The 17,428-nt window shown below is 48.7% G+C and overlaps 1 protein-coding gene across 6 annotated transcripts in view; it reads left to right on the top strand.

Annotated features, from left to right (window-relative positions):
- JSRP1 (junctional sarcoplasmic reticulum protein 1) overlaps window positions 1–17,173 on the top strand; it is a 70,007-nt gene extending 52,834 nt beyond the window's left edge. For all 6 annotated transcript variants that reach the window (XM_054979419.1, XM_054979418.1, XM_054979417.1 and 3 more), the window contains 4 exons: window positions 5,182–5,560; window positions 10,400–10,537; window positions 10,983–11,080; window positions 15,150–17,173. In XM_054979419.1, coding sequence (XP_054835394.1) covers window positions 5,182–5,560; window positions 10,400–10,537; window positions 10,983–11,080; window positions 15,150–15,845 — 1,311 coding nt within the window. In that variant the 3' untranslated portion in view covers window positions 15,846–17,173. The remainder of the gene's footprint in view (window positions 1–5,181; window positions 5,561–10,399; window positions 10,538–10,982; window positions 11,081–15,149) is intronic.
- The last annotated feature ends 255 nt before the right edge of the window (window positions 17,174–17,428 follow it).

The following is a 17,428-nucleotide window of genomic DNA, read 5'->3' as shown; positions in this document are numbered from 1 at the left end:
CGAACGAGGCTTGCAATGGCCACCTGTTCATTTAGAATGGGGCCTCACCAACACCTTGTTTGCGAGCAGCAGTTTGGGCTGTTCGTGGCTTTTTTTAGTTCGTATTGCTGTTCGTGCCCATCTCTAGTCCTGGCATTCTAACCACTATGCCACACTGGGACAACTGGCATTGGACACCAAGAAAACAGGCCCTTTAAGTTTTATCTGCTTTCCAGGGCCAGATATAGGATTGCCGGCGCCCAGGGCAACCCTAGCCCAACCTGTCACGTACGCACACAGTGCGCGCACGCTCCCGGTGCTGCATGATGATGTCATTTCGATGATGTCATCATGCAGAGTGGAGCAGCGTGCAAGGCTGGGAACCCGTCCGCGCCATTCGCCTCCCCACAGGCAAATGGCGTGGGCGGCCTCGCAGCCCCCCGTGCTGCCTTTCGCCTGCCCTGCAGGACAGGGCCTGGCTGCCCTCTGTCCTGCAGGGCAGGCGAATGGCGCGGGTGGCCATGCTGCCTTTTGCCTGCCCTGCAGGACAGGGGGCATGAGGCAAGCCGGCCACCCCCTGTCCTGCGGAGCAGGTGAAAGGCAGCACAGGAGGCTGTGAGGCTGCCCGTGCTGCCGCCCGCGCACTCCCGGCAGCGGGCAGCTGCTCCTGGCACCCTCTCCCTGGCAGCGCCGGGGGCAGACTACCCCCCCCCCTCAATCTGGCCCTGCTGCTTTCCTGGGATTATTTGTTCAGACTGTATTGATTCTGGTTGCGTAAGAGTAATTTTTAACCCAGCCTCTCTCCACATCAAAATATTTTGATTGTTAACCTCCACAACCTGCATATAGTAGTGAAAACTTTATTCCCTCCGGAACTTTCCAGACAGATAACACTGAGGCAGGATTCTCATCTGAGGGCCAAGCTACACATGACGAATGACACTTGAACAGCAAGTGTATTTCTCCCTGTTCACTTGCCCTCCACTCAATCCACTTGCTGTTCAAGTGTCATTCGTCATGTGTAGCTTGGCCCTGAGTGCAACCCTCTGGTACTACTTGAGAAATGAAACTGTACTTTTTAACCTAGTCCAGAGACACTCCTTTCCTTTATATGAGTGAAAATGTTCTTTTTATGGCACTGGTATGTCCTCTTCATTCGTTCTCATGTTGCATTTTGGCTTGCCAAGACTGTCCTGAGAAGAATCCTGAGGATTCCAAGAATGCTTTTTCTTGAAACCTGAGGTAAAAATGTTGACATGGGACACCCCAGCTCTCCCTCTAGACCATAACTTCCACAGCCTGAGCCCCTGACTTTGGTTTCTTATCTTAATGAACCATCTATATTCTTTAGGGATTGCCCTATAAACCTGCTCTAACCCAATTACAGCCAAAGCATCCTCTTTACTTTCCATATTGTTTCCTTTGAACCAGTGATTCAGGAGTCAGTACAGCCTGTGCCCTCATTCATAGTAGGTCTTTTTCTTTTTCAAATATCTTTTTCAAATATCTCTGGCTATATTCAGCAGTTAAGCCAATCCTCTCTCTAGCTCTTTCTTTAGTAAATTATAATCAAGAGACACCTTCGGCTTCATTTCAGAATAAATGTCTCCCAATCCACAACATATTTAGGACATCGCAATTATCATTCTTTGTCTGCTATCCCAGCATCTTCGTAGTTGTCTACAGGGCTATTCTAAATGTTATTTTCTTCATGAGTTCACCCCATGGAGCCAACCCAGGCTCACACATACACACAGCACCTCTGGGAAATGGCTTGCATAGGAAAAAGAGAGCCCAAATGGGCTTGGAAAGCTGCCGCTGGTGGAGGAAGAGCTTTTGCCTTTCTCCCAATGTTTTTCCCCCATGCAAAAACAGTGCGTGTGTATGTGTGTGTCCCATTTCTGCTGCCGCATGTGCACACAATACCTCCATGTGCAGCAGCAGAAATGGGGAAACTCCTGGTGCAGCATCTGCATAAGCCACTGACTAGGGCTTGTTTCCTTTCCAGCAGGGTCTAGACCAGCGATGGCGAACCTATGGCACGCGTGCCACAGCTGGCACGCAGAGCCCTCTCTGTGGGCACGCAAGCCAAGTCGCCGGATCACTAGTTCCAGGGCTAATTTGGAGGGGGAACGCCTGGAACGGCGTTCTGAGCAGAGATCACATGGGGTTTGGCCCTGCCCACGTGATCCCTTTTCCTCAAGGCTGCCTCCCTGCTGCCCGTCTCTTTAGCAGCAGGAAGCAGAGGCAGCAGCCGGGCTGCTCGGGCTGGCTTTCTAAAGAAGAGTAAACTGCTTTGATTTAATTTGTTTTACTTTCAGTCGTGGCTCTTGAGTGAGTGAGAGAGAGAGTGTGCTTGCAAGCTGCTGATCTAAAGAAGGGCAAACTGCTTTGATTTAACTTGCTTTACTTTCAGTCGAGAGAGAGAGAGAGAGAGAGAGAGAGAGAGAGAGAGAGAGAGAGAGAGAGAGAGAGAGAGAGAGAGTGCTTGCAAGCTGCTGGTCTAAAGAAGGGCAAACTGCTTTGATTTAACTTGCTTTACTTTCAGTCGTGGCTCTTGAGTGAGAGAGAGAGAGAATGCTTGCAAGCTGCTGGTCTAAAGAAGGGCAAACTGCTTTGATTTAACTTGCTTTACTTTCAGTCGTGGCTCTTGAGAGAGAGAGAGAGAGAGAGAGAGAGAGAGAGAGAGTGCTTGCAAGCTGCTGGTCTAAAGAAGGGCAAACTGCTTTGATTTAACTTGCTTTACTTTCAGTTGTGGCTCTTGAGTGAGTGAGAGAGAGAGTGTGCTTGCAAGCTGCTGGTCTAAAGAAGGGCAAACTGCTTTGATTTAACTTGCTTTACTTTCAGTCGTGGCTCTTGAGTGAGAGAGAGAGAGAATGCTTGCAAGCTGCTGGTCTAAAGAAGGGCAAACTGCTTTGATTTAACTTGCTTTACTTTCAGTCGTGGCTCTTGAGAGAGAGAGAGAGAGAGAGAGAGAGAGAGAGAGAGAGAGAGAGAGAGAGAGAGAGAGTGCTTGCAAGCTGCTGGTCTAAAGAAGGGCAAACTGCTTTGATTTAACTTGCTTTACTTTCAGTCGTGGCTCTTGAGTGAGAGAGAGAGAGAGTGCTTGCAAGCTGCTGGTCTAAAGAAGGGCAAACTGCTTTGATTTAACTTGCTTTACTTTCAGTCGTGGCTCTTGAGAGAGAGAGAGAGAGAGAGAGAGTGCTTGCAAGCTGCTGGTCTAAAGAAGGGCAAACTGCTTTGATTTAACTTGCTTTACTTTCAGTCATGGCTCTTGAGAGAGAGAGAGAGAGAGAGAGAGAGAGAGAGAGAGAGAGAGAGAGAGTGCTTGCAAGCTGCTGGTCTAAAGAAGGGCAAACTGCTTTGATTTAACTTGCTTTACTTTCAGTCGTGGCTCTTGAGAGAGAGAGAGAGAGAGAGAGAGTGCTTGCAAGCTGCTGGTCTAAAGAAGGGCAAACTGCTTTGATTTAACTTGCTTTACTTTCAGTCGTGGCTCTTGAGAGAGAGAGAGAGAGAGAGAGAGAGAGAGAGAGAGAGTGCTTGCAAGCTGCTGGTCTAAAGAAGGGCAAACTGCTTTGATTTAACTTGCTTTACTTTCAGTCATGGCTCTTGAGAGAGAGAGAGAGAGAGAGAGAGAGAGAGAGAGAGAGAGAGAGAGAGAGAGAGAGAGTGCTTGCAAGCTGCTGGTCTAAAGAAGGGCAAACTGCTTTGATTTAACTTGCTTTACTTTCAGTCGTGGCTCTTGAGAGAGAGAGAGAGAGAGAGAGAGAGTGCTTGCAAGCTGCTGGTCTAAAGAAGGGCAAACTGCTTTGATTTAACTTGCTTTACTTTCAGTCGTGGCTCTTGAGAGAGAGAGAGAGAGAGAGAGAGAGAGAGAGAGAGAGTGCTTGCAAGCTGCTGGTCTAAAGAAGGGCAAACTGCTTTGATTTAACTTGCTTTACTTTCAGTCGTGGCTCTTGAGAGAGAGAGAGAGAGAGAGAGAGAGAGAGAGAGAGTGCTTGCAAGCTGCTGGTCTAAAGAAGGGCAAACTGCTTTGATTTAACTTGCTTTACTTTCAGTCGTGGCTCTTGAGAGAGAGAGAGAGAGAGAGAGTGCTTGCAAGCTGCTGGTCTAAAGAAGGGCAAACTGCTTTGATTTAACTTGCTTTACTTTCAGTCGTGGCTCTTGAGAGAGAGAGAGAGAGAGAGAGAGAGAGAGTGCTTGCAAGCTGCTGGTCTAAAGAAGGGCAAACTGCTTGATTTAACTTGCTTTACTTTCAGTCGTGGCTCTTGAGTGAGAGAGAGAGAGAATGCTTGCAAGCTGCTGGTCTAAAGAAGGGCAAACTGCTTTGATTTAACTTGCTTTACTTTCAGTTGTGGCTCCTGAGTGAGTGAGTGAGTGAGTGAGTGAGTGTGAGAGAGAGAGAGAGAGAGAGAGAGAGAGAGAGAGAGAGAGAGAGAGAGAGAGAGATGTTAATTAGTTGGGACAACTGTATGAGTTGTTTTTTCTTAACTAAAACTCAGTATTCAGGTTTAATTGCAGCGCTGGCACTTTGAAATAAATAAGTTGATTTTGTGTTGCAGTTTGGACACTCGGGCTCAAAAAGGTTCGCCATCACTGGTCTGTGAATCTTGTGAGGACGGGTGGTTCACACATGCAGTACAAGTAATCATTTGGAGTGAAGTGGGTGTCCAATTTTAATTCAAGGAAAGAAGTGTCATGCAATGACTGAGAAACATTGGCCGTTTTCACACTGCTTACTGGCCACGGATCATCATGCCAAGCTCCTGGAACGACAGAGTCTTCTTGGTGCGATTTCACACGAGAACAACTGTTCTCGCACAAAATCGTGCCAGGAAGATGCTGTCATTCTGGGAGCTCGGCGCGATGTTCCATGGCCAGTAAGCAGTGTGCAAACAGCCATTGATTCATGGGTTCATGTGAAATATGAGAAACCACCGATTTTAAACAACTACATTTTCTTGAAGTTAATAGAGAAAGCTGTTTGGTTTTTCACGTTATCAGATATTAGTGAGAAATAGGAATTGTCGTCTAGAATCATAAGAAGATGGCACCATTCTCAGAATCAAATGTACAGTCTTCCTCATACAGCTTTTCCATTTGTATTACAGAATCTGGGTTTTTTAAAAAGAGTTTCTGGTGTCATGTGCAAGTCCACCCTAAGGCTTCCTTGACCCACACTTGCTTCCATTATAATTTCAGGGAATAGAGAAAGGCAGCGGAAACAAGCTTCACATCATTGAGAAGGATCTGGATGAATTTGTGGACAGCATGGCGGAAGCCATGCCAGAGGCAGAGAAACAGCTGGGTCCGGAACAAGTGCCCCCGAAGTTGCCCCGGGCTGAGCAGGTGGCAGAAAAAGTATTGAGGGCTGAAGTGGTGTCTGAGGGGGTGCAACGTGTGAGAAAACCGCCAGGAACAGAAAAGGGGCCAGAGAAACTGCCACAAGTTGAAAAGGTGGCAGAAAAAGTGCCAAGGGCGGAGAAAGCACCAGAGAAGGTGCCCAGGGCAGAGAAAGCGGTGGAGAAAGCACCCCGGGCAGAGAAGCCGACAGAGAAAACACGCCCTGCAGGCTCCCCAGGTATACGTCTCTCCTTTGAATATCTCTTTGGGCATTTTATGCCTACAGCCATCCAGACTGAGGTGGCACCACAAGGATGCCAAACGGGTATTGGGAGGTCCAGTGTAAAACACAACAGGGGTGGGCTGGTTACAGAAGGTCCCAGGTTCAGCCCCGGCATCTCCAGGAAAAGACACTTCTCCACTTAAGACTTTGGAGAGCTACTGTCCATCAGAACAGACAGCGCAAGAGAGACGAATGGTAGGAGGAAACTTCCATCAGTTGGGAGTGAATCCGAGAAGGGACTAGTCTGCATATCACGATGTCTCGCCCTGTGAAGCCCTACGCCCTCTCCTATTGCTTCCCGTTTCATAAAGCACCCCTTACATGGTAGGCCCACAGGAACAAAGGCACTGACACAACTGCTGTGAGTGGCCCCAAGGTTGGAATTCCTTTCTGCAATGTAAGTTGCTGATTATGGCCCTTTCCCCACATCTCAAAAATCGTGCGACACTTACGGAACGCTGGCAGCTTCATGGTGCGATTTCTGACGTCATGGTGCCACGAAAACGGAATCATCGCTACCTAACGTCAGAAATTGCGCCATGAAGCCGCCAGTGTTCCGTGAGTGTTGCATGATTTTTAAGACATGGGGAAATGGCCTATCTTCTGGAAATAAATTGACCGTGGCGGCGGGGGGGGGGCAGAATTTGAGCCTTTAGTTTGTCGGACCAATGCCTTTCACTCTCTACTGAGTGAATTGCAGCCTGCAACTACTCTGCAAAGCAAACAGCAGACAGATCTATTGGAGAAGGGCTGCCACCTTTCGCCTCGCCTCCCGTTGCCAGCCAGGCCATTTGCTAAGCCTGAAAGCTGATCCATGAGGAGGAGGAGGAGGAGGAGGGGTTCTCATGTTACTCAACACAGCAAGCTCCAGTTCGCAAATAAGTCTACTTGCGGAAAACCTTTCCTTGTCAGGTTGCTGGCTCTTGCAAGGCAAGCGAGCATCTCTCTGACACAGGCAATCTTTTGTGTTACAATATTTATATGCCGCCTTTCCAAATTTGTTCAAAGCAATTTCCAGTAAAAACTCATAAATTCACACTACATGTTAAAAACAAATGTGGATGGGCTAATCATATAAAATAAGCATTAATAATCATAAAAGGATTAATGTTGTATTAAACCAGCAGCCAAAGGTGTAGAGATTTAAATTTAGAAGAAGTTTAAAAATAGTCTGGAGATCTTGATCTTAAAGCAACATGAGGGAGGGGAGAATCTAAGGGGGGGGCTAGATTCTAAGGATCAGGGAGGAGGCAAGACAATCACCTGCTAATGTTTCTACCTTCTTAACTCTCTTCCTTACCTTGGATTTCTCTGGGGTTTTCAAAGATGCTAAGGGTCTCTCTACACAAGACATGTTACATGGGGACGCTCAAGTGACTTACTTTCTGTGTGATCTTATATTCTTATATATATGTATCTGTCTCCCTAGCAGTGCATGTGTATCCACAATGGGAGAACAAGTGTAAGATCTTTCAGTTGAGCATCTCCATGTAAGTGTTGCTCTACACAAGACATCTTACACCAGGACACTCAAGTGTAAGGAGGCACAATGTTAGCTGTGAAGCGTAGCTTTTTAAAAAAGAGCCTGTAGAGAAAACTCCTCAGAAGGTTTGTTAATTTCATCTTCACCTCCCTGAAGGGGAAGTGAAATTGACAGAGCCTTCAGGGAGGTGAAGATGAATTAGCAAACCCTCTAAGGAGTGATCTTCACCGGCTCTGTCTTTTTAAACTATGCTTCCCATCTAACATTGCGTCTCCCTACACTTGAACATCCTCATGTAAGATGCCTTGTGTAGAGAGACTCCATAAGCAGCAAGGCAGGTGCAGGGTGGGGGGAGTGCTTGTTGCTGACATTTGTTTGGAAGGTTGGAGCTAGCCGGCCACGATTCCCCAGTGTGAGCCAATCAGAAGTGGAGGTGTGGCAGCAAAGCTCTTTGTGGCTGCAGCCCCCTCACATTCTGGCTGGCTTCTGTAATTGGTCATGAGGACTAGAGACCAGGCAAAACAGGGGAAAGTGAAAGGCCTGTTGGGGATCTCGCCGGCTGCTGCCCCCCACAGCATCCTCCTTCCTGCATCACACATGTGCAAAAGCCTGGCAGCCTCCCCTCCCTTTCCCTTTCTTAGCCAGGGTACAGTGCAGCTGGGCTAGGAAAATGCCCTGTAAAGGGATGGCACATGGCAACAAGCTTCCCCATGCCATGTTGAAAGCGGAGCTTAGCTTCCCCCTTCGCCGGTTGCTGTGGGTGGAGAATGCAGATTGACACTCCGCCCCGCGGTTCTTTCTTTGAACTGGCTCGAAGAACATTTAACTTTTGATCTAGTTTAAAGGGTCAAGTAGACAAGCCACGCCCAGACTGAGCAAAACTCTGTACAGTTGTTCCCTTTAAATGCGGGGACTCCCTGTTCTCCATGCAGGGGAAAAGTCCCCAAGTAGGAGCAGCTCTTGAACCCATTCCAGGAGCTGGGAGCTTTTCTCGCCAGGCTTTTCTAGGGGCTTCTATTCAACCTAAAGCTAAAGCCCAGTCTCTGCCGTATTGAGAACCAGCCGCAGGATTCTGAAACGAGTGGCCTGAAAGTCTTGAGCTGGAGTCAGGCAGGAGGGATCGGACCTCTGCCATGAGATCATTACAGAGGATCCACTTTCAAACAGTGAGACGTGAAAGGCCTTGAACGTGCAGCTGTGGGCTGTGCAGCTGACCTTTGTTTTCCCTGAGCTACCAGGCTCACCTGCAGGGGTCCTCCAGGGACTCCAGTTTGTAAGAGGGCTCCCGGAGCTGAAAGATCAAAGGGAGCGAGTGGCACCCAGGCCCTGCCCCCTCTGAGCAGCCCAGGATCTCAACCCACTGACCTGAAATGTGTGGGGGCGCCTTTGTCCACCCACCCTTCTCTTGGCTGCTAGGTTCTGAGTTATTTTTTCCCCACTGGAAACCTATCTGAGGCAGAGGAGTTAGCCGTGTTAGTCTGTAGTTGCAAAATCTGACAAAGAGAGCTGTGGTTCTTGAAAGCTTATGCTACAATAAAGCCGATTAGTCTTAAAGGTGCTACTGGACTCTTTACTATCTGAGGCAGTTTATGCTTTTATTTTTCTAAAATGAGTTTGGGTTTCTGTGTCAGGGTTTCAAGTCAACAGACTTGCCAGCAGTGGCAGCTGGTGAGGCAGGGTGACGAATGGTGGGGTGGAACCAGAATCACCAGCAGGTCTAGCCAAATACTTCTGGCTGCGTCCTAGGGTTGCCGGCCTCCTGCTACGGTGGGAGACCTCCTGCCAGCAGCCCTCTCTCCCCACTGCCGCTTGGAGCAGCCGTGGGAAACGAAGAAATGGTCAGCAGGACGACAGCATGATGTCACTTCCTGGGAAAAACTGGAATGAAGACCAGTCCTTTATGAATTGCCAGATACTCTATCAGGGTTGCCAACTCGTGCCTGAGGAATTCCTGGAGGTTTGTCGGAGGAACCTGGGGAAGAGAGGGATCTCAGCAGGGTATAATGCCATAGAGTGTCCACCCTCCAAAAAGCAGCCATTTTCTCCAGAGGAACTGATCTCTGTCACCTGTCTCCACCCTTTCCCCTTAAAAGCATATTATGTTCAAGAATCAATTATTGAAGGAGTTACCTTCCATCCCCTTTTGTCTTCTCGTTGCCAGAGGAAAGGCTGAAAAGAGAAGCTTTCTTCTTCCTTCTACAGCTGCATGATTCCGTTGTGTGAATGAATCGTCCTCTCCAGCTCTTACTAATGGGAAAAGGCTGCCCCTTTCTGGCACTGAAGGGCCAATGGCGACATGTCCTGAGTGCAAAAAACACCTCGGACATATTTGGTTTATATAGACCTGGGCCCTTTTCACACTACTTACCCGCTCCCGGAACGTTGCAAAATATCGCGCAAAAAATGCGGAAGATAGAACGTATTCTTATGTGAACATTCAGTGCATCTCTAATAGGTCCAGTAGCACCTTTAAGACTAACCAACTTTACTGTAGCATAAGCTACTGTAGCATCTGACGAAGAGAGCTGTGATTCTCGAAAGCTTCTGCTACAGTAAAGTTGGTTAGTCTTAGAGGTGCTACTGGACTCTTTTCGATTTTGCTACTACAGACTAACACGGCTAACTCCTCTGGATCTCTAATAGGTATGTAGCATGTGTGGTGGCAGTATGAATTAAAAATATTTATGCCCTGCTTTTCTAAGTAATTGTCAAAGTAGCCGATATCAAAATTAAAACCTACAATAACATTAAACTATGACAGGCAGCAAAATGAATTCCTAGACCACCAGCAGAATAAGAACCTAACAATATATTTTTTTAAAACTCTTGGGGTGCAGACTGGTTCCATTGTTTCCAGGGGACAGATGTGGGCCACAGTTGCCTTCATGCTTGCCGGAGGGAGCGACACTGGCTTCGTACCATGGCTTCAAGTCCGAATACACTTTCGGGAAAAAATGCCGCTGCCAGAAGTGATGCGGTGGTGATGGGAAGGGCCATGGAATTGTAGCGAACTTTTGGCGACCCCTGCTGGTTTTTTTTTCAAGGCAAGAGATGGACAGAGGTGGTTTGCCATTGCCCGCCTCTGCTTGGCCACCCTGGTCTTCCTTGGTGGTTTCCTATCGAATTGTTAAACAGGGCTCACCCTACTTAGGTACTGAGATCTGACAATATGAGGCTAGCCTGGGCTATCCAGGTCAGGGCTTGACATACTAATAGTAACAAATGGAGATCGTGAACACTGCTGAAAAGTGCCCCGTTGTCCAGTAGCAGCTCTAATATGTCAATTCCCTTCTCTCTTTTTCTTTTGGAAGCTCCGAAGGCCATCTCCACGAAGAGAAAAGTGGCCGCCACAAAGGACACGCTCCCCTGGGAGGGGCTGACACTGAACAAATGCATCCTTGTCGCCTTTTGCGTTGCCCTCCTCAGTGTGGGATGCCAAGTGGTTCAAGGTAAGAGGGGAAAGTCTCATCACAGCACAGCTGATCTTCTGGGGGAAGGTTCCTTCTCACCCTTCCTCCAGTCTGCCTCCTCTTCAGCATCTTCTAAATTCAGTAGAGAGCAGAGAGGGTACAAATAGGCCTTGACAAGCATCAATGAGACTAGGACAGACCATTGACTGACCAAGGCAGTTGCTGCGACTGCTCCAGGCTTGCTGTGATCCAGCAATACCATTTCTGTTGACCAGAAGGGCACGCCCAGAGCACTTCTTCTAGGCCTGGCCAATTCAGAGCCTTCACGGGGTCTGCCAGTCAAAGGGGCTGTGCTTTGAAGAGGGCTCTGGGTCCAGCGCTTGAGCCTGTGATTGTCCGGCCCTCAGAAAGCTGCTGCAGCACGTTCTAGAGCACAAAACTTCCCACTGGCATCAGAGCTCACTCCCAAACCCTGTTTTTGCAGACATGCTAGACTTTGGTGAGGCAGATGTTCCAGACGCAGAGCCCGGCGTGTGGACTTCCCCAGAAAGCAGCCCTCAGGAGAGCAGCCCTGGAGAACTGGTAAGCCGGAGAGCCAAATCAGGCGAAATCTGTCACTTCCTTGGCAGAGAAATCCTGTAGAGAAATCCTTAGGACAGAAACATCCGTATCACCGATGTGACCTCATTCTTATTTCTGTATTATTACATTAATAAAGAAAGCCAGAATTGTTTTTTCAGGGAAGAGCCATGAAACGAAGGAGGCAGGCGGGGAGGTCTCATGTGTATGACTCCTTCACCAAAACACGCAAGGGTTCTGCCTTCTGAGTTTTCCCATTGATTTCTTCAGGGCACTCTTCTCCAGAATGGGGTGGGGAAGGGAGACCCTGGAGACCTGCAGCCAGTCATAGGAAATGGTACGGAGCTTGATGGGCCAGTAGGATAGTGTCTTATACGGCAGCTTCATACAGTCATTTAAAATATCAGAGTATGCCATAGATATTCCAACTCTACTCACCTCAAAATATTATATCTGCGCTCCCAAGAAGTGTTAAATCCATCAGCTGCATTGAAGCATCTATGAGAAGACTATACCTGCTTTTACCTAAAATCCCCACGTAGCCATTTTTAAAAGCTTTTCATTACTCCCCAAGATGCCATATACAGGAAGTACCGTCACCTCTGACTAGCAGCATCTCCCCCCACCCCCACCCCGGTCCCCTGAAGCAGAGGAGGGTCTTTCCTAAAGTCTCTCTACACAAGACCTCTTGCATGAGGACGCTCAAGTGAAGGGAGAGGAATGTTAGCCGGGAAGGATTGTTTAAAAAGACAGAGGCGAAGGCTCTGTCAATTTCCCCTCTCTACAAAGCCACAAAGATAGCTGCTCAGAGGGTTTGTTAATTTCCTCTTCACCTCCCTGAAGACTCTGTCAATTTCCCCTCTCCAGGGCTTTTTTTCTGGGAAAAGAGTTGGTGGACTCAGTGGGTTGCCAGCACAGCGGTGCCCCTGGTACCACATGCATGTGCACAAAGTGTGTGCACGCTCCCTAGACTGCACAATGATGTCACTTTAGATCAGCTAGAACAAGGGGGGAGTTTTTCAAAGTTTAAATTGCTCTCGGCAAAAATGATCACATGGCCGGTGGCCCCGCCCCCTGATCTCCATACAGAGAGGAGTTTAGATTGCCCTCCGCGCCACAGTGCTGCGGCGCGGAGGGCAATCTAAACTCCCCTCTGTATGGAGATCAGGGGGAGGGGACACCGGCCATGTGACCATTTTCAAGAGGTACCGGAACTCTGTTCCACCGCATTCCAGCTGAAAAAAAGCCCTGCCCCTCTCTACCTAGTGGCAAAGATCGCTGCTCAGAGGGTTTGTTAATTTTCTCTTCGCCTCCCCAAAGAGAGCCTTAAGGCGAAGAAGAGAAAATTAACAACCTCTCTGAGCAGCGATCTTTGCCAGCTCTGTAGAGAGGGGGAATTGACAGAGCCTTCACCTCTGTCTTTTTAAACTGCACTTCCCAAGTAACATTGCATCTCCCTTCACTTGACCGTCCTCATGTAAGAGGTCTTGTCTGGAGAGACTCCTAGACTGTCTCGCACAGTGGCCAATTAGTTGCCTCCAAGGGCCAACCCAAAGACAGAGGCCAAGGCCTTCCCCTCATGTTGCCTACTGGCATTGTATTTAGAGGCTGACTGCCTTTACTCACATGGTCATCACTAGTGAACCTCTCATTCCACATGCCTGGTCTGTTTGGAAACCCCAAGCTAAGTCCCCCACCCCCGCTCTTTATATGGAGTCCCAACATGAAAATTAGGCTCTTTTGACAAAAGAAAGGATGAATTGACTCATGCCTAGATTGGGTTTATCGTTTTTCTAACATCACCAGAGTCATAAATCCAAGTGTCAAACAGGCAATGAAATTACTTGTTGGCTTAGGAAACTGTGACAATTTAACTTCACCACACGAGACAAAATACACTCAAATTACATGTGTAATTTGAGTGTATTTTGTAATTCGAGTGTATTCAAGTGTAATTCAAGTGTATTTTGTCTCGTGTGGTTTGATCCTCAGTTTAACTCGGGTTAAATGTTTTTATGTGTTCAGGAAGATAGCATGTTCTGGCTATGGGGAGGGGGGTGCCTTTGGGCCAAAGGGAAGGGGTGGGCCTGTGAAACTTCAACAGCCATGGCACTAAAAATGCCAGTGTGGGACAGCTGCCCCCCCCAAGAGGTGAAGTCATGGTCACAGAAGGAAGCTGAAGGCTGGAGGATAAATAGATCAAAGAGGATATGCCTGCATGCTGATGAGGAGCATTGGGGAAGATGAGTGGGAGGCAGCCACGCTTCAGATGCACGAAGCAGAGAATAGGGAGAAGGACAGGCACTCGTTCCCACAGTGGATGTGGAGGCTCTTGGAAAGCAAGGCTCCTTCGGGTTCCTGCAAAGCTCAGTGCAGAATTACAGGCAAACCTGCCTTTTCTCCCTGAGGCACACTATCTTGTCTTTGGTGTAATTCCCTCCCTCTCAGAGTCTTTCTACATGAGATAGCTTACACGAGGATGCTGAAGTGTAAGGGGATGCAATTTTAGTTCGGAAGCGTAGCTTAAAAAGACAAAGCGGGAGATCGCTCCTCGGAGGCTTTGCTAATTTTATCTTTGCCTTCCCGAAGGGGAGGTGAAATTGACAGAGCCATCAGAGAGGCAAAGATGAATTTAAGAAAGCCTCTGAGGAGCGATCTCTGCAGATCCATCTTTTTAAACTATCCTCTGTCAGTTTCACCTCTCTACAGGAGGTAGTTTAAAAAGACAGAGCCGGTGGAGATGGCTCCTCAGAGGCTTTGTTAATTTCATCTTTGCCTCCCTGAAGGATCTGTCAGTGTCACTTCCCGTCAATGTCACCTCCCCTTTGGGGAAGCGAAGATGAAATTAACAAAGCCTCTGAGGAGTGATCTCCGGCTCTGTCTTTTTAAACTATGCTTCCCAGCTAACATTGCATCTCCCTATACTTGAGCATCCTCGTGTAAGATGTCTCTTGTAGAGGGGCTTTCAGTGTCAGTGTGGACCCTTGGCTGCACTTCCGTCCCTAATGGAGTTCACAGGGGGAGGGGGCAGAAGGCAGTGAGGTGGGCCAAAGCCCCCCGCAGCAACAGAAAGCACCTCTCTGCAATGTCCCACGTGTTAATGAACTCAGGCTGCTACAGGCGGCAAGGGTTCAGCAGCTTCCATGCCCCTGATTCCAGGGTTTTTTTAATTTACACGATTTCTTATTCTTCACCCCCCTCCCCAGATTGCACCTGTCAAATCTGCAGAAATTTCCCAGAGTCATATGATACAATTTAAATAAACAATGAAAATGAACAAAATACAGTTTAAATAAGGGAACAGGTGGCGGTGGGGAAGAGGTATGGAAAACCCCCTGGGCAGTCTGTAATCCACCAAAAATTTGTTCAAGGCCAAGAACCTTTTGGCTGTTGCCCTTCAGCTCTGGTGAAAAGGCCTCTGACCAAGTCCAAGTTTTAAATTTCTGTGTCAGGATGGAGAAAGAAGCTCAGTCTGGATCTTACACAGCTGGCATCCATATCCCCGCAATCCCCCTCTGGCATGGCACACTTGCCAAGAGCCAGCAAAGGTGGTTTCAGCTCCCATGGCAGAGGGCCCTAACCGTGCTCTCTCCCCACACTGGATCGGACTCGACGGTTGCCAGCCTCCAGGGGCTAACTGGAGATCTCCCAGCTTAACAACTGATTTCCAGATGACAGAGATCAGTTCCCCTGGAGAAAATGGCTGCCCTGGAAGGTGGATTCGATGGCATGATACCCAGATGAGGTCCCTCCCCTCCCCAAACCCCGCCCTCTCCAGGCTCCACCCCCCCCCAAATCTCCAGGAATTTCCCAAACAGGAGCTCTATCTAACTCTCCCAAACAGGAGCTCTATCTAACTCTGCCTTCTTGCTCTAAGGCAGTTATGGGACTGCAGCCAGCCTTGTGGAGAGACTGCCCTTTGCCTGGCCTTCAACCTCCATCCCTTCTCCAGTGCAGAAAGCGAAGGGCGCCTTTTTGTTGTTCTGTTTTTTTTAATTCCATTACAAAAATTGTCCAAGGCCGGCACCAGTCAACAGTTACATCTTGAAGGCTGTTCTGTGTTCTCTTCTAGAAAGAGTTGTGGTTTTATGAGAGGTGGCTAAGCTGGCCGGATGACTATGAGCCACCAGAGCCGGAGGAGGAAGAGGAGGAAGAACTAGAACCAGTAGAAATAGAAGAGGAGGAGGAGGAGGCAGAGCCAGTAGAAATAGAAGAGGAGGAGGCGGAGCCAATAGAAATAGAAGAGGAGGAAGAGGAGGAGCCAAAAGAGGAAGAGGAGGAGCCAGAGGAACCAGTCGCCAAGACAGAACCACGAAAGAGCCGGGAGAAACTGCGAGAAGAGAGGAAAGCTGGCAGAAGAGAGAAGTCCTTGAAAAGTAAGGCCCTGAAAGATCACAAAGCACCCAAGGAAGAGGAGGAAGAAGAAAAGAAGCACCCGCTGGGCAAACGCCATTACCGGGAGGGCTCAACGAAGGAGCAGCGGTGGAGGCCTCAGCAGGAGGAAGGCAAGAGCCGCCATCCAAAACACGAGTCAGTCCACTTCAAGGAACACAAACGGCACCCGCAGGAGGATGGGAAGGGGCACCCGAAAGAGAGGCATGATAGAGGCGAGGGCCGCCACCCTAAGCGTGAGCAGGACTATAAGCACCACCCACACGAGCCAAAGGGCCAGAAGCCCTGGCATGTGCAGCGCCCTTTCTTCTCCCAGAAGGATGGTGCCCACAAGTTTGGGAAGCACAAGTTCCAGGAGGGGAAGAGACATGACTGAGCCCCCCTCTCCCTGCCCCTCTTCACCAAACCACTGCAATAGAGCTAAGAGCTACCTCCTCCCAGCCACCCTTGCCTCCTCCTCAAAATCACAGGGCAGGGGGGAGCAGTTGCCACGCACAAACACACACACAGTGCGATCCCCAACTGCTGCAAAGTCTTTTGCCCAGAGTCTGTCCCTCTTTTTGAGCCCCACAACGCACTTATGACAGCAGTTTCTGGCATGCAGCTCAGGGCTCCGCTTAACACTCTCGTCCTTACCCTGTTTGGCATCCTTCCACACCGCATGACCTCAGGCAAAGCCGTTTGCCACAGTGCTGTGCCTTGGTTTCCCCAGCTGCAAAACCAGAGAATCCTCCTCCTTCCCCATCACCGCCCCACACAGAGGGGGAGCCCGGGGACTTAACTGACGCCGCTGGCAGTGGAGGCTGAGGCCTTAGCTCTAAACACCGCTATGGTAGAGAGAAGAAGCCGCACAAAAATTGGCAGCAGCATCCCTGGCTAAGGATCGGTTCGAGCATACAGGGACAGAATCGCCTCACCTCTTGTAACTCGCAGGCTTGTCCTGTGAGCTGCTTCCGTTTAAAAAACAGCATTTGGGGGTTCTTTTGGGGGCAGTTGATGCACAATGGCCAGTTTGCACAGGGAGTCTCAGCAGGTGAACTGGCCTTTTTGATACTCAACTGTGGCCGTTTTCACTCTGCTTACCAGCCACGGAACATCACAGTGAGCTCCCGGAACGGCAGCGTCTTCCTGGTTCTCGCGCAAAATCCCGCCAGGAAGACACTGCCGTTCCGGGAGCTCGGCGCGATGTTCCGTGGCCGGTAAGCAGAGTGAAAACGGCCAGGATTGGGGGAACTTCTGTGGTCTGGGGAAGCGCTCTGTCTTACCCAGACCACGTCACTAAGTCTGAGTTTTTCTGTTTTAAATTTGCTGCTTCTAAAGCTCCCCTCTTTTGTTGGAGAACTTAACTAGGCTTTTTTTTTTTGCACAAAGCAAAACAAGTATTTTTTTTGTTGTCAACTTGCATGCTGCAAACAGAGCAGATATGAATGAACCACCTCTAATTCAAATGCCCACAGTTGCAACAGAGACATTGTGGCAACCTCAAATATGCAAGATTTGGAGACAAAAATCCGAGTTTTGCCCGAGCGCACAGCAACAGCAGAGACATTTTCGTCTTCTTTGGATGTTTTTTCTTTTTTTAACGCTGGAAAATGTGGGTTCTGGAGGTTTGCAATGGTAAAAAATTGTGTACAAATCAAAACTGTTTGGGGCATGAACATTTGCCAGTTAAAGTACAGGAAATTAAAGTTGGAATCTAAGGTCTGATTTGTTGTGAAGCATCATTTTTTAGGCTTCTGGATTTCATGGGGCAGCTGAGAAACCAGACCTGTGTATAAACAGATTAATCTCCCTGAGAATATCCTTCCACATAATATACAACTCCCTTTCCTCAAATGTTTCAGCAACAGTTGCCACCACAGTGTTCCAGAGAAGTTAGCTGTGGCAGTCTGTAGTTGCAATACAGTAAAGTGTCCAGTAGCACCTTTAAGATTAACCAACTGTATTGTAGCATAAGCT

Source organism: Eublepharis macularius, chromosome 5, assembly GCF_028583425.1.
Source record: "Eublepharis macularius isolate TG4126 chromosome 5, MPM_Emac_v1.0, whole genome shotgun sequence".
Taxonomy (NCBI): Eukaryota; Metazoa; Chordata; class Lepidosauria; order Squamata; family Eublepharidae; genus Eublepharis; species Eublepharis macularius.
This window is presented reverse-complemented; position numbering and strand designations above follow the sequence as displayed.